The 16,188-nt window shown below is 46.7% G+C and overlaps 1 protein-coding gene across 8 annotated transcripts in view; it reads right to left on the bottom strand.

The window, feature by feature from the left end:
* Positions 1-1,753: 1,753 nt before the first annotated feature.
* FN1 (fibronectin 1) overlaps positions 1,754-16,188 on the bottom strand; it is a 52,921-nt gene continuing 38,486 nt past the window's right edge. For 2 of the 8 annotated variants that reach the window (XM_015867978.3, XM_085551925.1), the window contains 16 exons: positions 15,746-15,901; positions 15,552-15,665; positions 13,788-14,057; positions 12,055-12,242; positions 10,899-10,986; positions 10,537-10,716; positions 9,919-10,008; positions 9,530-9,709; positions 8,916-9,005; positions 7,633-8,099; positions 7,081-7,219; positions 5,485-5,649; positions 4,928-5,053; positions 4,296-4,402; positions 3,940-4,050; positions 1,754-2,647 (listed from right to left, as the gene is read on the bottom strand). In XM_015867978.3, the coding sequence (XP_015723464.2) occupies positions 2,618-2,647; positions 3,940-4,050; positions 4,296-4,402; positions 4,928-5,053; positions 5,485-5,649; positions 7,081-7,219; positions 7,633-8,099; positions 8,916-9,005; positions 9,530-9,709; positions 9,919-10,008; positions 10,537-10,716; positions 10,899-10,986; positions 12,055-12,242; positions 13,788-14,057; positions 15,552-15,665; positions 15,746-15,901 (2,501 nt within the window). In that variant the 3' untranslated portion in view covers positions 1,754-2,617. 8 annotated transcript variants of the gene reach the window in all.

Genomic DNA, 16,188 nt, shown 5'->3' with positions numbered 1-16,188 from the left:
ATTATTCTAACTATATATAACTATTCTTGCATTTTTCCACCTGTACAGTCATGCTCATTCCCAGGCACAGAGCTCAGTTCAGAGTTCAGGCAGGGGCACATGGGAAGCAATTTGCCTGAAGCTGCTTCCATTCTCCACTCTGCACAGTTTGCATTAAGCAGATTTGAACTCTGCCTTGCCATAGTTGTGGGCATGGATTTTGATTTACTTGAGGTAGTGACTGACTCTGTGACAATAAGGGCTGCCTGTGTGGTGGTCAGAAACAAGACCTGAGGTTTCCTCCTTGGGTTGTGCTTTTCAAATGGTAGGAACGTGCACTGTTTCATGAAGGCTTCTTGTTGCCATCCTTTGGCACGGGGGAAGACCTGTGTCAAACACGTTTGCACACCTGTATGTGTGTGCATGCTGTTCCCTAGCCACCTTCCTCACCTTGTTTTATCATGTCTTCTCTGTACGCCATCACACCAACGTGGAAGTCTTGGCTGGAGTGTGAAGGTTAGCAGGGAAAAACCCTTTGGGGTTTACTGAGATGCCTTGAAAGCGTGTGATGCTTCCTTGAGCTGCAGTCCTGTCTCTCTTACCCAGAACTGAGCAAAGCTGAGAGGTTTGGGAGTGCCAGATTAAGACAGTAGCCCACAATGAAAGCAGTGCATTAATCAGTGCTCTAAAGCTCCCTTGCTGACTGTGCTGACCCCAGCCCTAGTCAGTGTAACTGCTCACTGTGCCATTGTTTCCTGTGGAATAGCAGTGGTTGGAGTCCTTGTGGTTTTTACTAGTATATACTTCTAAAAAATTGAGTTTGAGACTTTTCTTCTAATGCGCCTTTTCAGTCCCTGTTTGGACTGCAGCTCATGCATACCATGCCACAAAGGTCCCTCAGAATCCATTAGCCTGTTCTTGAAGTACTAAGTACTGAGGCTGATGATAAGCATCTAGCCAGCTCCCCTTCTGATGCATTCCTTATGAGCTGTGCTCATCTGCTAGTTGAATGGATACCTGCAGTCATTCTAAGCTACCTGCCCAGCTCTGCTTAGCATCCATTTCCCACAGCAGAGAGCATGTCTGTTCTCACAGGAGGTGGGTCTTATCCCTGCACTTGATGTTTGAAGAGCAAGCTGCTGACAGCTCTGCTTCACACCGCTGCCATATGGCTCCTTGCCCTTGGCAGGTCCGTGCTGGCAGCCAGAACAGCTCCCAGAAGTGTTGAAGCAAACACAGGGCAGGGAGGAAGCGTTCTCAGCCTTCAGAGGGAGCAGCAGGGGATCAACCTTTCTCTTCAGCTACCACGGGGCTCCTTGCAGGTGCTGGGTGCTCCAGTCACTATGACCAGGCTGAAGCACGAGAACCTCCAGAATGTGCAGTTCTGTGCTGTTTTGCCATTACAGTGAGGAGATAAATGGGCTACAAACTTCAGCGCAGCTCCTGTGTGCCTCTCAAGTGTGTTTCTTCATGGCACAGTGACTGAGCAGGGGTCTCGGCAGCTCATCTCTGGCCCAAAACATACAGCTCTCCTTTGAGAGGAGCAAATTGAAGGAAGTCCAGTTTAACACAAATGTGTTCTTCCACATTTGTCTATGCCATTTCTACTTTGCATGCATTTTAGATAATCATTTAGCTCTTGTGAACACTGTTTGCTGGGACAGAACTGATTTCTCCTGCATTCATCTTCCTATTTGCAAATGTTTTGGTTGCTGTACAGATAGCAATCTGGGAAAGCAACTGCCATGTGTGTTTGTCGTGTCAAGAAGCCAGATTCTGTTTCCATGCTACACTTTATTCAATCCAGAGAAACGCATGACTTGAGCAACACAGCACCGTTGGAGCCAAGCGAGGAACGTGGCTGAGGAATCATGGCAAGAGCCTTTAATGTTCTGCATTGCAACGGCTGTACAAAGTTTTTGCAGGGATGGCAGCAAAAGCTAAAGCGAATCAGTGCTTATTTTGTTCATTGTAATCAAGGTCAGAGTTAGTTGATTGTTTTCTATAAAGTGCTTTAAAAGGAATTTTATGTAGCCCTCACCCCAGGGTTTAAGCATGGTAGGCTTGAAATCTGCACAGAGCAAGGTGCTGCCTGGCTTTGAGGCTTTCTGCAGAGGTAATGGAAGGATTTCTATGACTTTGTGGCAGTGCTCAAGGGTACACTCACTGGTATATAATGAGCTCAGCTCTGGAGTTTTGTTATTTACCACAGTGGAATAGCTGAGATTTGAAAGAACCATGTGACAGCCCCCAGAGAAGCCCTTTAGATGGCCACAGGTAAGTCATTCTGCATGGCGGGGAGCGGGGAGTTGTGGTCTTTCCCCATCTCTAGGGGAAGAAGTGGACCAGGGGCATCGATGTGGCCAAGAGAAGCGAGGACCCTCTCTTTTCCCTCCCTTCATGCCCAAAGCAGCATTTAAGTTTCCTTTCCCCCCCCAGCTTTCTCTCTCCTCCACTTGTTCCCACAAAGCTGGCTGCTGCATCCTGCAGCACAACATGCATATTGAGCAGGGCTCTCACCCTATGGGGCAGGGGTGCAGCTGGAAGCCTTTAGTTCACAAGCTGCTCTACAATTATTCTCTCCAGGCATACGTCACGTTTCAATGAGGTGTTTGCTCCATCTCGTTTCAAGGCAATGTTACTCCAGATCAGAATAATGGTCTTCTTCCTAGATTCCATGGCAGCAAAGAGAAGCACTTCAACTGCGGGCCTGGTTTGTAAATCTTTTTATTAAAAGAGTTGGGTTTGCTTTTTGTTTGCTTTTTTTTTCTTTTCCACAGTAGTAAAGCTTTGGCACTTACAGTATAAAAATAATCACTGCTCATAATTACACCAAATTCCTCTTTGTCAACTGCCTGCTAAGTGTCTTCAATACGTTTTATTCCCATATCAAAACACTTGGAGGTCAGGGGAACGAAACTGATAAATAACAGTATGAGATACAAAGATACAGCTAGAAAAATACTAGGATCATGGAGAAAGAAATCAGGACTGTGCATATTTTAAATATCACAGTGATTGGATTTGCTGTTCCTATCTTACTGCTGGCTGCACGCTTATGTGAAAGCAGAAGTGTTTGGTGGACTTTCCTGTCTCTAAAGGTCGGGAACGTTGGACTCAAATGTTGTTTGCATTGAATGGGAACCTTTCACTCCTAACTCTCTCCCTCCTCCTTGATCCCCCACCAGTTTGTGATTTAATGTCTCCCCCCACCACCCTCTGTTTCCCCCCCCCTCCTTTAACTTTGTAAATACTGACTGGCATTCAACACTTTGAGCAAGAACAAGACCAATTGCTACCAATTGTGAGAAAAGTCTGAAACACTCCAAGAGTGGCGCTTGGAGAAGCTGTGAGTTGAGCTTAAGCTGGGAAAATGGCTCCGGAGCAAAGGGCCATTCTCAAAGATGCAGTTTTGCTAGCATCACTCCAGTTTGGATGGTAATCGTGGCAGATAGGTATTTATGCTTTGGTTTTTCTGTTGCCATTGCTGCAAGAAGTCTTGCTGGATGTTACTTTCCCCGTGGATGTTGTGTGTCTGCCTGTACATCTAGGGGCATGAAACACTCAATGGGGCAGTTGACGTTCTGTCAGGAGGGAAGGAAAGCAGTTAGCCTTGTCTCGTCAGGGCAGACACTGTTGTGGTTTGGGCTGGGAGATGTTCCCAGCACAAAGCTTGCAGCAATAGGTGACAACTAAGAACACTATGTGCGCTACGCCTCGGCTGGAGCATGCAGGAACCTCCCAGTGCCACTGATGAGTCCCACCAGTGTGAAAGTGTGGGCTCAAGCGTGCGTCCTGCGCTGCACAGAGTGGTGCTTTGCTGATCACAGGTGTGCCACGGCTCTTGATCAAGCGCAAAGCTGCGTGCTACTCTCACCCCTCACACCCTACCCAGAGCCCCTCTGCCCGCACCCCAACCCAGACCCAGTGGAAGGGCAGTGGTAAGGAAGGTGTACTCACGGTGTTTGTGGCCTGGTGGTACCTCTGTGTGAACTGGGGGTAGGTATGGCCAGCTGAGCCTTCGGGGGCCACCTCCACGCTGGGCCTGCGGCAGTTGTCACAACGCCAGCCCTATGGTGTGAGAGCACATGTGGTGACACTGATATAGACAGAGCTGCCAGCATCCATACAGCACAATGAGTTGAAGTGCCTGCATGCACTTAAACACCCCCACTGATGAATTTTCTTCTAACACAGCTCTGTTTTGCCCTAGGCATTAAGCCACCACCTGACCCCAAACCCAACACTGCTAAGACTGCACCCCAGCACAGCCTCCCCTCTCCTCATTCCCAGCGTGCCAAGGCCCTCCTGCCTACCTGCTGTCCTCCATAACAAGTGCAGGAGCAGATGGCCCCGAAGTACTCCTTCTGCCACTGCTCTCCAACTTGGTACATTTTCCCATCGTCGTAGCATGTGGTCTCATCTGTGGAGAAGTAGGCAGAGCTCAGCTGCATGGCAATCAGAGTGGGTGCCTCCAGCCAGTGTGCTCCCCTTGTTTGTTTGACCAGGGGCTCACAGGCTGGCACAGGGAAAATCCATCATTTCTACAGCTCTCCAGACACTGTCAGCTAGACCATGAGAGTATTTGCCCAACAAAAGCAGTGCAGTTAATGCACGCTGCTTTGTCTAAAGGATCTCCAGGTGCCAAGCCCTGCAGAAGCATCCTCATCAGGGTAACCTAGACCACTTAGTGTGGTGACACACAGCTCTTGTAGGGCTGAGGGCAGTTCAAGTCACTGCACACAGTATCCAACAAAGCAGTTATCTTTTCAAGCATGAGACTGTGAGGCCCACGCCTTCAGTTCCTGTGAGAGCAGATTCAGTCACAATTTCACCTCCAAAACTCAAATGAAACACACTGATACTCCATGGGCCACCACAGCAGTGCCAAAAGCAAATGGAGCCTGGAGATGGTTGATAAAACTTTCCAAATCAAGAAGTGACTTACGAGGTTCACACTTGAATTCTCCTTTTCCATTCCCAAGGCAGGTGCAGCTCATCATCTGTCCATTCTCCCCCTGCCGGTCCCACTTCTCCCCAATCTTGTAGTTCACACCATTATCGTGGCACCACTCTGGAGAAGGCAGAGGGAACAACAGAGTTTAACAGATAGAGGGTAGAGAGGAAGAGAAATGTTTTAAATGCTTTTTGGGTTGTTTTTCTGAGCAAATCCCCAGTAGAACTATGACAGAGGCTGCAAAAATGCAACGGGTGAACCATGTGTATCAGGTAATTAAATGTAAATGTTACTCCTATAAAACAAGCATCACTCCTGCAGTCTCTTTTCTGCACCTATGTGCGTCACAGAAATGCCCTGTTTGCCCAGCTTACTCTGCAGTGTGAGAGCACGGTTTAAATGAATTCAGTATGTGTTGTGCTGAAGCTCTCCGTCAGGCTTTTGTTCCCTTTGCATCATGTTTGGATCAGGTGGGTGCTGTCAAACATGCCGTTAGTGCTCAGGTTGTCGTGGGAGGGGAGGTGGGTGGTCAGAAGCAAGCTACTCACTAGAGGAATCGCATCTGAAGTGACCACTGCCAAAGCCTAAGCACTGGCACCAGAGTTTAAAGCCCGTCTCAGATAATCGCTCCCACTCCTCGCCGATGGAATAGAAGGAGCCAGTGTAAGTATCATAGCAGGTGTCATCAGCTGGCTGGTTTAGTCCTTCGGACACTGGAATGAAAAGAGAAGAACAGGCATCACACACAGCAAGAGGAGCCACTGAAAGGCAGGATGATTTTCACTGAATGCATGTGGTTTTTTTTTCCTTTGAATATCCTGCTAGTAATGGAACTACCCCATGGGCATACGCTTGATGGCTCCATCAGCAGTTCAGACTCCCTGCGATTTATTTTCCATTTGCATGTGTCAGAGCAGTGGAATGATAAAAAAAAACCATGCTGACGTGAAGGCTATTTTCATTTTGATTTGCCAAGTTTCAAGCAAATGTGAGATTTTGCATCTGCTGGTGAAGAGCAGCAACCTGACTTAGTCTGTTTATGAGAAGCGTGCTGTGAGAGGCTGGGGGAGAAAGGCAGGAGGTTGGTGGCTGCATGGCTGCTTTCTGGAGGTGTTTCAGGCTGTAGCTCCTGGAAGGGTGGGAGGATGGAGACTTACAGCCACACCATTGGATAGACAGATTTCCACCCTATCAAAAAGGTGCTTTAAAGCCATCGGCTCAGTGTGTGGTGGCCAGAGACAAGAGTCAAGATCAGAGGCAGGACTGTCTGTAACAGACTGAAGGCAGCTGGGCTGCTGGAAAGGGAAGAGCAGCTTTATTTCCCAGGGAAGTGGGAGCAGCAGGGAGATGCGTGGAGAAGTTTATGGGGTGAACAGTGTAAATCCTTAATTCATTTCCTTTTTTTCTTACCCTCTTCTTCTTTTTGACCTTAAAGTACCCACAGGATGAGAACAAAGGAGGGAGGGTTGTTGACCAGATCCCCATGTGGCTACAGTCAAAGCCTGGGTCCCACAGGGTGTGTGTGGGCTCCAGGCTTCCCAGCTGTGGCAAGGGCAGCCTCTGCCCACACGTACTTGTGGTTGATCACAAGGCTTCTAAGTGCTCCCTGTCTGTGCTTAATCAGCATCTCTGCAGGCAGCCTGCCCCACTGCCAGACCTTCAGGACCGTCCTGAAGTGCTGCTGCATAACCAGCACAGAAGCAGTGACAGATGACTGTTAGGGCAGTTATCTTCCAGAATCTTCCCTGAAGCATGCCTTGTTCTTGTGATAGCAAGTCTTCCCTGGTGGGCAGGAATCTGCAACACCAGCATGATCCCTAGCTTCCTGTGAGAGCAGCAAACACCAGATCTCTTGTTTTCTCTCCAGCACAGACCTTGGAGGAGGGTATGGAGCCTCAAGGCACATTCTTCATGATTAGACAACAGACCAGAACAGCTCTAAGCCACACAAGCAGTGTGAACTGGTTATCCAAAACCAATGGGACTCTCACTCATCCCAATATCCTGCTACAAACTCTCCATGTCTGCACAAGTTTTCTTTCGGAACTATTCTCAGTGCAAGCCACCTGGCACCCAAGCTGGGGTAAAGGAAGCAATTCAGCTACAGCAAACGTTCAGCTAAACTCCATAAAACTTTCACTTACCAGTATTGCCAACTGTGACCACCTCTTCCAGCACCTTTTGTCTCCGGTGATCCTTCAGGGCTTCCACAATGATGTTGTAGGTGGCCCCTCTGGTGAGGCCAGTGAGCGTAGCGCTGGAGGAAGTGCCAGGAACCCTGAACTGCAAAACAGGCAATGCCATGTCAACAGAAAGGGAAGAGTGATCACACTTCAGGTGTCAACCCACTCACAGGAAAGACATGATGCCTAGACTGACTTCTGTGCTCTGGAAATTGAGACAGGCTAAGGAAGACTTTGTCATGGAATAGCTGCACTAAGGTCTTTGTAACTCTGGAGCAAATTCCCAGTTGTCTCCCTGACTTCTCCCTTTCCTGGCAAAAAGTGTATGCTAACTAAGCCTTTCAAGGGCTTTCTGTTTTGGCACTTTTATCCTGCAGCTTCCTCTGTGAATTACAAGAGAGGTGTTTATCTTTCCTGCTCTCTGCTGCATTTTAATAAGACTGAGCAAACTCAGACTGCCACCTCCTTAACACAACAAAAAGCTGGAGGCCCACGGAAAGACAGTTCATTTACCTGCAAAGTATCTTCGTCCTGGCTGACCGGTTGGCATGAGATGATGTACTCAGTGCTCTCCAGCAAAGGCCTCCAGGAGATGGTTGTCTGAGAAAGAGCTTCTTGGCCCGTGGTGTCATTGCGCCTGGGCACACGGGAGTGAGGGTATGAAGGTTCAACTATGATTGGCACTTGGTACCCTGGGATTTCAATTGCTTCATCTACATTTGGTGGCTGCCGTCTTGACCCAGGCCTAAGGGGAGTTGCTGTTGTGGGTACAGGCCTCCTGTAGCCGTGCTCCTCGAAGAAGACTTGCTGACCTTGGTGTCCTATTGTCTGTGGGTGCCCTGAAGTGCCTGGAAGTTGGATACCGTTTCCATTGTCATACCTATTGTTTGTGAGGTAAGGGGTCCCCTCATCAACAGAAGGTACGTCGAGAATGTCGGGCTGGTTGGGGTGTGGTCCAGTAATCAACGTGGGCAGATCATCTAGCCAAAGAAAGGTTAGAAGCCATAAAGCAAAGCGTGGCAAATTAACAGTGGCAAATTCAGCAGCTAGAGTGGATGCTGTACACCAATCCAGGCAAAGATTAGCAATTATACCAAGATGCAACACACTTTTTATGATCCCATTCTGACTATTACGAATGCACGGATTTATCTATATATATTTATATATTATATAGATATATTTATTTTGTACATAGCCATAAGAAGTGTGTTGGTATGAATTTTTCATATAGCTGAGCAACAGATTTGAACACCGCATCCCATGGAAGCTACCAATGCTCAAATTGAGAAGATGTAATTAAAAGAGAGATTCTGTTGTTATTATGTTAAAATAACCACTCAGATGCAGTAAGAAACCAAGCCTGAGATCACAGCTGGATGTCCAGCTAGTATTTTGCTTTGCTGCAGGTCTCTATCTCACATTGTGGAGGAGTTGGTGTAACAGAAATGCGACAGGCAACCATTTAATTGATTCTGCCTTTGATGGCTGGATAAACTAGAAGGAAATATGAGCATTAACCTTAATTGTCTATCAGGTACCCAGGCAAGAATCCAACACCAAGCATGTAGTTCCGTTCTTAGCATTCAAACACAGTTAAATGTCATTCAGGTAACTTAGGAATCTTGCACTCTAGGAAGAAAATCCTCCTTACAAAACCTATTTAACTCAAAAAGAATGGCTGAAAAGTGTGAGCAGGATATTTTACATATTATCATTATTTCAGTCTTGAGAGGGCATTCCCGAAGAGGAAAACATGTCCTGTTAGCACTCAACAATCCACAGCTTTGTTTTACCTGTCCTTTTTCGGCCAACCAGTGGTTCACTCTTTTGATTGTTCTTCACAGCAATGATGTAGATGGTGTATTCAGTTCCTGGTTCTAAGCCTAGGGAAAGACATAGAAACAACCTTATGTTTGACAGACTGATGATAAAACATGATAGGGCTCAGCTAAGAAAAAGAGCAGTCATAATGTCTGATTTTAGGGTAGTGCTGTGTGGAGTGATGAGCTGAACTCGATCTTTACAGGTCTCTTCCAACTTGGGATATTTACTACATTTCTTTGCTCTTTTACTGCAGTATCTAATGCAAGGTGTGTAAGAGCACACCTGTCCTACAAATACAATACAATTCTCTAATCAGATTTGAACAGTCCACTGACATTTCTTTCCCCTGGTGCCACAGCTGTTATCTACTCAAGCAAAAAAAGCCAAAGACTCCGGCACCTCATCAGTCATGCATTCTCAAGTTTTGTGTCTGCAGCCCCAGCTGACATGGTCAGATTTCAATTTATTCTGAAGAGCAGGAGCCTGGACTCTTTGTACTGCCCCCAAAAACCAAGCAGGAACAAAGATGAGATCCTTCTGCTGTGGGCAGAGAGGAGCTCCCAAAGGAAGCAGAGACACAAACCAGTAATAGTAGCCTCAGTGGAGCCGGGCCGAGGGCGAGGCTGAAGCTCCTTGGGTGGTGAGCCAGGTTTCTCATATCTGATGATGTAGCCCGTGATCTTGGCTCGTGGAGGCTGCCAGGTAGCCAGGAGAGAGTTGCTCGTGGTTGTAAGGAAGCGCAGGTTGGAAGGAGCGTCAATGGCTAGGTGGAAAGAAAGGAAACAAGTCAGTTGCAGTAAAAGGCAAACATCTTTATGTATGTTGTGTATTCTGAGGCCTTTTTCACACTCAGCAGTAAAACACATTGCTGTGAGTCACAGCACTACATTTGGTCAGATACACAGAACTTCTGCCTGACCCAAGGCAACTGCTGTGTGTTAGCATGTGCAGAGAATCAGACAGTATCATCACCTGTGGAAGCATCAATCACTACCGGAGAGCTGCGAGCATTCTCATTCAGGGTGTAAAGGTAGATCTTGTAGTCATTGCCAGGTTGCAAGCCTAGAATGGAGTTGAAACAAAGGGTCAGCCTTTCTTGCACGAACAGGAAGTACACTGCAATCCACCAAGGGCTGCTCTGGTTAGTCCTGCAGGTTCTCCACACTGGTGAAGGTGGAGGTTCTCCAAACTGGAACAGGTTGCCCATGGAGGCTGTGGATGCTCCATCCCTGGAGGCATTCAAGGCCAGGCTGGATGTGGCTCTGGGCAGCCTGGTCTGGTGGTTGGCGACCCCACACATAGCAGGGGGTTGAAACTAGGTGAGCATTGTGGTTCTTTTCAACCCAGGACATTCTATGATTCTATGATTTCATTTGTTGCAGCATTCATCTGAGGAAGCCATATAAAAGAGGCACGAGTGTTCCTTTCAACAACTTCTTGGAGATCTGATGCCATGACTCAAATATTTTTTTCCCCTCTTTTTTTTCCCCTCTCTATTATTCCCATCCAAACAGTTGTACTACAAAATAAGAACCCAGCATACTCACTGACAGAGCTGGAAGTCCCTGTCTGCTGAAGCATCTCTCTTACCAGTGATAGTGTAAGCCCTAACATCAGGGCTGATGGTCCTCTGGATGGGATTCTGGCCACTTGCTGCTGGGATGGCATCAATTTGGAAGCCAGTAATTGTCTCAGTCTTGGTTCTCCAGGTAATGGTGATGGTCGTCTCCGTGGCGTCTGTTACACGGGCCCTGCGCGGGGGACTGACATCTGCACCAGAAGGAAAAGGTCACCATCAGTACCATGGGGACTGTGAATTTACCAATGAGCTACTTGTGAAAGCTTTTGCTGGAACTCTGAATAGATCTCTGCTTCTCACAGTCATAATCTGTCTCTGGGCCTCTTTACCCATCACAAAACAAAATGGTCACTTGGGGAGGATCACCACTTACTTTCAAGAGTGGTCACCACGCCCTGGGCAGGTCGGCTGGTCAGAGAGTCCTTCAGGGCATACACACTCACTTCATACTTGGTTGCCACCTAGAAGAGACACAGTTCCACCATGTTATGGCAAGGACAGTGGGAAACATCTTTGTTCTGTGAAGCCATGTTTCTTGGTGACCAGTTATTGAAGTAGGAAACCTTAAAATAAATCAGTGAGTGCTGGTGTGATGATTCTAATGAATCCCACCTGTAATGAGAGACGTGGACCCTGCTAACATTGCTACTGAGAGTATGAGCAGAGTGCACATGCAGCCAGGAGCTGAGAAAGTCCTAGAAGTTGTTTGTCATCCCCCATTTTGGGATATCTGGGCTTCAAAGCTCCCTCTTCAGGAAATGAGAATTCATATCCTCATTTTCCTGGGGTTAATGGGTGCCATTTGCTATGATAACTCTCTTGCTGTAAAGAAAGGAGAATGGTGGAAGTTGTAGCTTTAAGCGTGGTCTTTAGTCCTCAGCTGCACCTGATCAGGAGACCACTTAAATTAGGATGCATTTCAAGGCTCACTTTTCAAAATGATTCATAAAACTCCCTGAAAACAGATGAGTAGCTTTTTAAGATAGCAGGAATCACAGAAGTGGTGATTTTCAAGCTCTTTCCGGTACACAAACTACTGAAATATTTCCCGTGGAGAAGATGGCTATATAGCAAATTTAAGCATACCCATAAAAGACCCTCATTTCTTACTTACATTTTGCAGATTTCTTAGAAATAGGCAGGACTGCCAGAGCTCCCATATCCCAGCTTGAAAATCACTGCATTAGGTGACTTTTATCTGACTGCTTTTGTGAAAGATGAGTAAAGGCACCTTCCTGGGTCACTGACTGCAAACCTGACTATTTGCATTTGATTAAAGCACCCACCCTCTGTGCAAAAGGAGGCAGAGGAAAGAATGCAGATCCAGCGGGCCAATTCCTCGCATTTTAAGAACTATGCTAACGAGTAGTTACAGTTGATGGCTGGTCAGACTTCAAACAGAGTCAGACCCTTAGGAGCTGTAATGAGCTGCTTTGGCTGAGGCTCCCAACCCAGGAATTTTATATCGCTTCGGCTTCTGACATTTCCCTCCTACAACAAAGTCTGCATCACGCAAAGAAAAGAGTTACCATTAATCCTGACACGACAGCAGATGTGCTGTCTGGAGAAAGGTTGATCTCTTTCATCGGACCGGTCTTCTCTTTGGGGTTCACTCTGACCCTGTAGCCAGTGAGACGAACGTTGGGTGCGTTCCAGTTGACGGTAAGGCTGGTAGGAGTTACCTGAGTGAACTTCAGGTTGGTCGGAGGTGGAATTGCTGCAGAAATGGGGATTGGCATGTGGTTAGCTTGAAGAAGGTGACAGCAAACACACAAAACAGCATTCTCTCCTGAACATGAGACTGTTTTAGGCCTGGAATATGCCAGTGGGAAAGCAGCGTGCCTTTTGCAAGCATGGGCACAGAGCACTGTGGAAGGGATAAGGTGTGTATGTGCTTCTGTTCTGGAAAATAAGGAGATCTCAGTGCTTCAAATCTGAAGTTAGGTGAGCAACAGCACCGTCTGTGATAGAAGGTGAATGCTTTGGAAAGTGCTTACATCTGTATTAGGCCCCTTTGTTTTTATTCATCTGCCCATCTCTGCTTTTCATCACACAGCTAATGGTTTAGTCCTGCTTCACTTGCCCATCTCTGTCCATTTCTGCAACGTGACTGATGATTTTCACAAGTAGGTAGTAAGCAGGCTGAGGGATGGCAAAGAGGATAACAAAATACTGCCAAATGCAGAGGGGAAGCATTTCACAGCCACTTACACAAGTGTAAATTACTACACAGAGAGCAAGGCAATGGAAAAGCAGAGCTGTGGTGGCCATAAGGCTCATCACGTCAGAGGCTGTTTGTGAGCTAATGTATCTGTTACCTTTAAAAACAAATGCTCGCATAATACAAGCAGCATCCACTGAAACATTTTCTTGCCTTACTGTTTGAAATGCTCAGGCTGTAAACAGGTAAAAAATAGACCTTACAATAGTGCCTGCTATTAGCATGTTGCTGTGAAGTTTTTCCTCGTTTTATGGACTGGAAATAAAAAATGGTTCTCCCTTGCTGCTTTGCTGAAACAGACCTCAATTTCAAGGCCATAAGAGCCAGTGGAAAGTCTTTAATGACTTCATATATGGTTTTGAACAGCCCACAAAAAAACAGAGTGGGCTTTAAAGATGACCCCATTTGCATTTCTGGCATGTAGTCAGCCGGCTGTTTCAATCCTTACAGCACTTTCCTTCAGTTTAGTACAGCAATTTATACACCAGGTTAACGCTGTCTTCATTACACCTCTGAAATTATTTGTGCCAACTTTTCACCCACAAATGAATGGGACACCTTTATTACAAAGGTGCTACCAAGATGTGTCAGGCAGTGCTGCCAGCTTTAAAATGAATTCCTTATTGCTGGATGTCGCTTTATCTCAAGGAATGGTTTCCTTTTTCTTTTTTAAACACATTCTACATAGAGTTAGATCAGACTGGCATATAAGGGAATGCAAGCCCTTTTCTTGTAGAGGTGATATGGCTGCATGGTGTGGACACCCACATGGGTCATGGACTTCAGGGCAGTGCCAATGGATGACCCAGAGGCTGTGTGAGACCTTGGAGTGGAGGAGCCTCTGTGCCTTCCCTAGGGCACACAGGCTGACTCTGCAAGCAGCCAGCTCTCCAGCACCAATCAAGCCACCTCTGGGGGGCAATCACATCCCCTTGGCTGCTTCCCCAGCACGGAGCACCAGCTCTGCAGCCTCACGCTTCACCCAGCAGGGCAGAAGCTGCTGCCGCCGTGGCCCGCTGGGCAGCGTAGTTAAAGGTGTACCTGTGGACTGGGTCCCAGTGAGGGGCAGGCTCTCCATGTCATCGTATATGGCAACGATATTGATAGTGTACTCAGAACCTGGCCTGAGGCCATGCAGCTCAGCAGTGTCTTCTTCGCCACCTGGGGCCGGCAATAGCTCATGGATTCCATCCTCAGGGCTTGAGTAGGTCACCCTGTACCTGGTGACTTGCCCCTGCGGGCTTTCCCAAGCAATTTTGATGGAATCAACATCCACCTCAGTGAATGTTAGTCCTTTAGGGCGATCAATGTCTGTTAGGCAAATTAATGGTAAGAGGTTAAGTGATAAAAAGCAGGTTGTGGGTGAGGAAAATAAAAAGCATCTCAATTACATGCAAAGCAGTTTTTGGTTTTGCACGGGGCAGAGGGCTCTTGATTCTCCTCTGTGCTGCACCTTGCACACGTGCTTACAGCTGTGCAGAGCAAGGCTGACAGTTTGCTAGTGCCAGGCAGCAGGATCTGGGTCTCAGCCTTGTTGAACCCACAAGAACTTGCATCACCACCTCCAAAGCAGGCAGGACACGCTCTGTACCTGGATCTACCCCTTTTAGACAACTCCAGCAGCATTCAGCTGGCTGAAAGTGATCAAGGTGAGAAAACAATGTATGGCCATTAGACCTGTTTCCACCAGAGCCAGCAAGCAGTACCTTGTGCTCAAGGTAGGCAGACGACCCACCCAGCTTGGAAAGTTAGGATTCATGCTGCATTTGCTTTTCACTATTTTAAGCTGCTGTGCAAAGCACCGGTCTGAGGAGAATCAGTCCCACCATTTTCTTTCATAAATTAATATCCAATTAACACACATAATCAAGAAAGCAAATTACCCAGTAAATTAAATTTTAAAATCAATTAAAAATAAAAAATGCAACCTTCTCAGCTTTGCATTGTGTGCACAGGGAATGTCCACAGGTGCAACTGCGTGATACTCACGCTTCCCAATAAGACCAGCTCATTGGATTTTCCTGTTAAGATCAGAGCTCAGTGCTAGGCTGCAAAGCAAGAGAGCTGTGCTCCGCAGAAGCCTATTGCAGAGCTATACCCTTTTGTTACACATAATGGGAAGATCTGGAAAATCATTTTTTACATCAGACCTAAATTACGCTTTCCTGCAAGATTCCAGTTTTATCATTTGCTGTGTTACATTTGTTCTGAATGTTCTGTATTTTCTAGTTGGCAAAGGTGATGTGTTTTCCAGGGACTTTTGAGCTTGAAATTGATGTGAGCGCTTTTCCCACCTCTGAAAAGTTTCAGACAAGTGTCTGCTGTCTTTAGGACAGTTCTGTAACTATTTGGGATTGAGCTGTGGTTTTTGAATATAAGCCTGAGCAAAGGAATGATGGACATGGAAATCCTTACCCTAGAGGCATAGTATGGATTTACACTGGAGGAAAATGCTTCCAAGCCCAGCCCCAGTCCCTTAACAGCAATCACCTTTGCCACCTAGGTCAATGCAAGAAATCTTTGCACATTTTTCCCGCTGATTGGCTGAAGGCAAACAAAGCCCCAAAAGACTCTGCAGGCTTAGTGAAAGAAAATCAGAAGCGCAGCATTTTGTGGGAAGGAAGGACTGCATTTCTACCAGCATCTTCTATGAGATGCATGGTACTTAACACAGGGCAGGCTACCTTGCATCCTACTGGGAACTGGGGACCTGCCACTTGGTTTCACTGGAGATGTGACACTGCTCAGTAAATTCAGACATCAAAAGATAACATTTGTTGTGTTACCCCCAAGTGAAATACATACTGGTGACAGCCGTCTCTACCAAGGGGAGGCTTTCTCCATTCTGATTCTGAGCGTAGACACTGACCATATACTCAACTGTGGGCTGCAGGCCTTCAATAGTGACTTGTGTTTGATCTGGAAGGAAGGAACAGTGTTAGAAATTTTGCATCCATGTTCTTTATAGATCTGTTGAAACAGATTTTGTGTTCTCTTACCTGGAGGGACATTCTTGGTTTTTGTAGGTCCATGTCCTTTCTTGGGGACCGCTGTCACTCGATACCCTGTGACTGGAGATGATGAAGGGAGCCATCTGATGCTGATGCTGTTGTCCTGGACATCAGTAACTTGCATCTGGGATGGTGTGTCTATTTCTGGGCAAGAAAAATAGGTTTTGATTACATTGCTACAGGAAACCCTCCATCCATGGTTACCTCCTAATTGAATTGTGTTCTGCTTTTCCTTTACTAGGCTGTGTTTCTTAGAACAAAAAACACAGCTATTTATTTATCTCTCATGCCAGCACAGAGCAAGAAGCACCATGCTGTGTAGGTGGTGAGTGACCTCATATGAAGGTTTCTTGAGTTTTTCTGTTGTTTCAAAGCTTACTAGATGCCTTCATCTGCAGCTACAGTAGCAGTAGGCTAGATCCAGAACAAGA

The sequence above is a fragment of the Coturnix japonica genome, chromosome 7, assembly GCF_054131305.1.
Source record: "Coturnix japonica strain WE chromosome 7, WE-NBRP24, whole genome shotgun sequence".
Classification (NCBI taxonomy): domain Eukaryota; kingdom Metazoa; phylum Chordata; class Aves; order Galliformes; family Phasianidae; genus Coturnix; species Coturnix japonica.
Note: the sequence above shows the minus strand (reverse complement) of the source record. Positions and strands in the feature narration are given on the sequence as shown.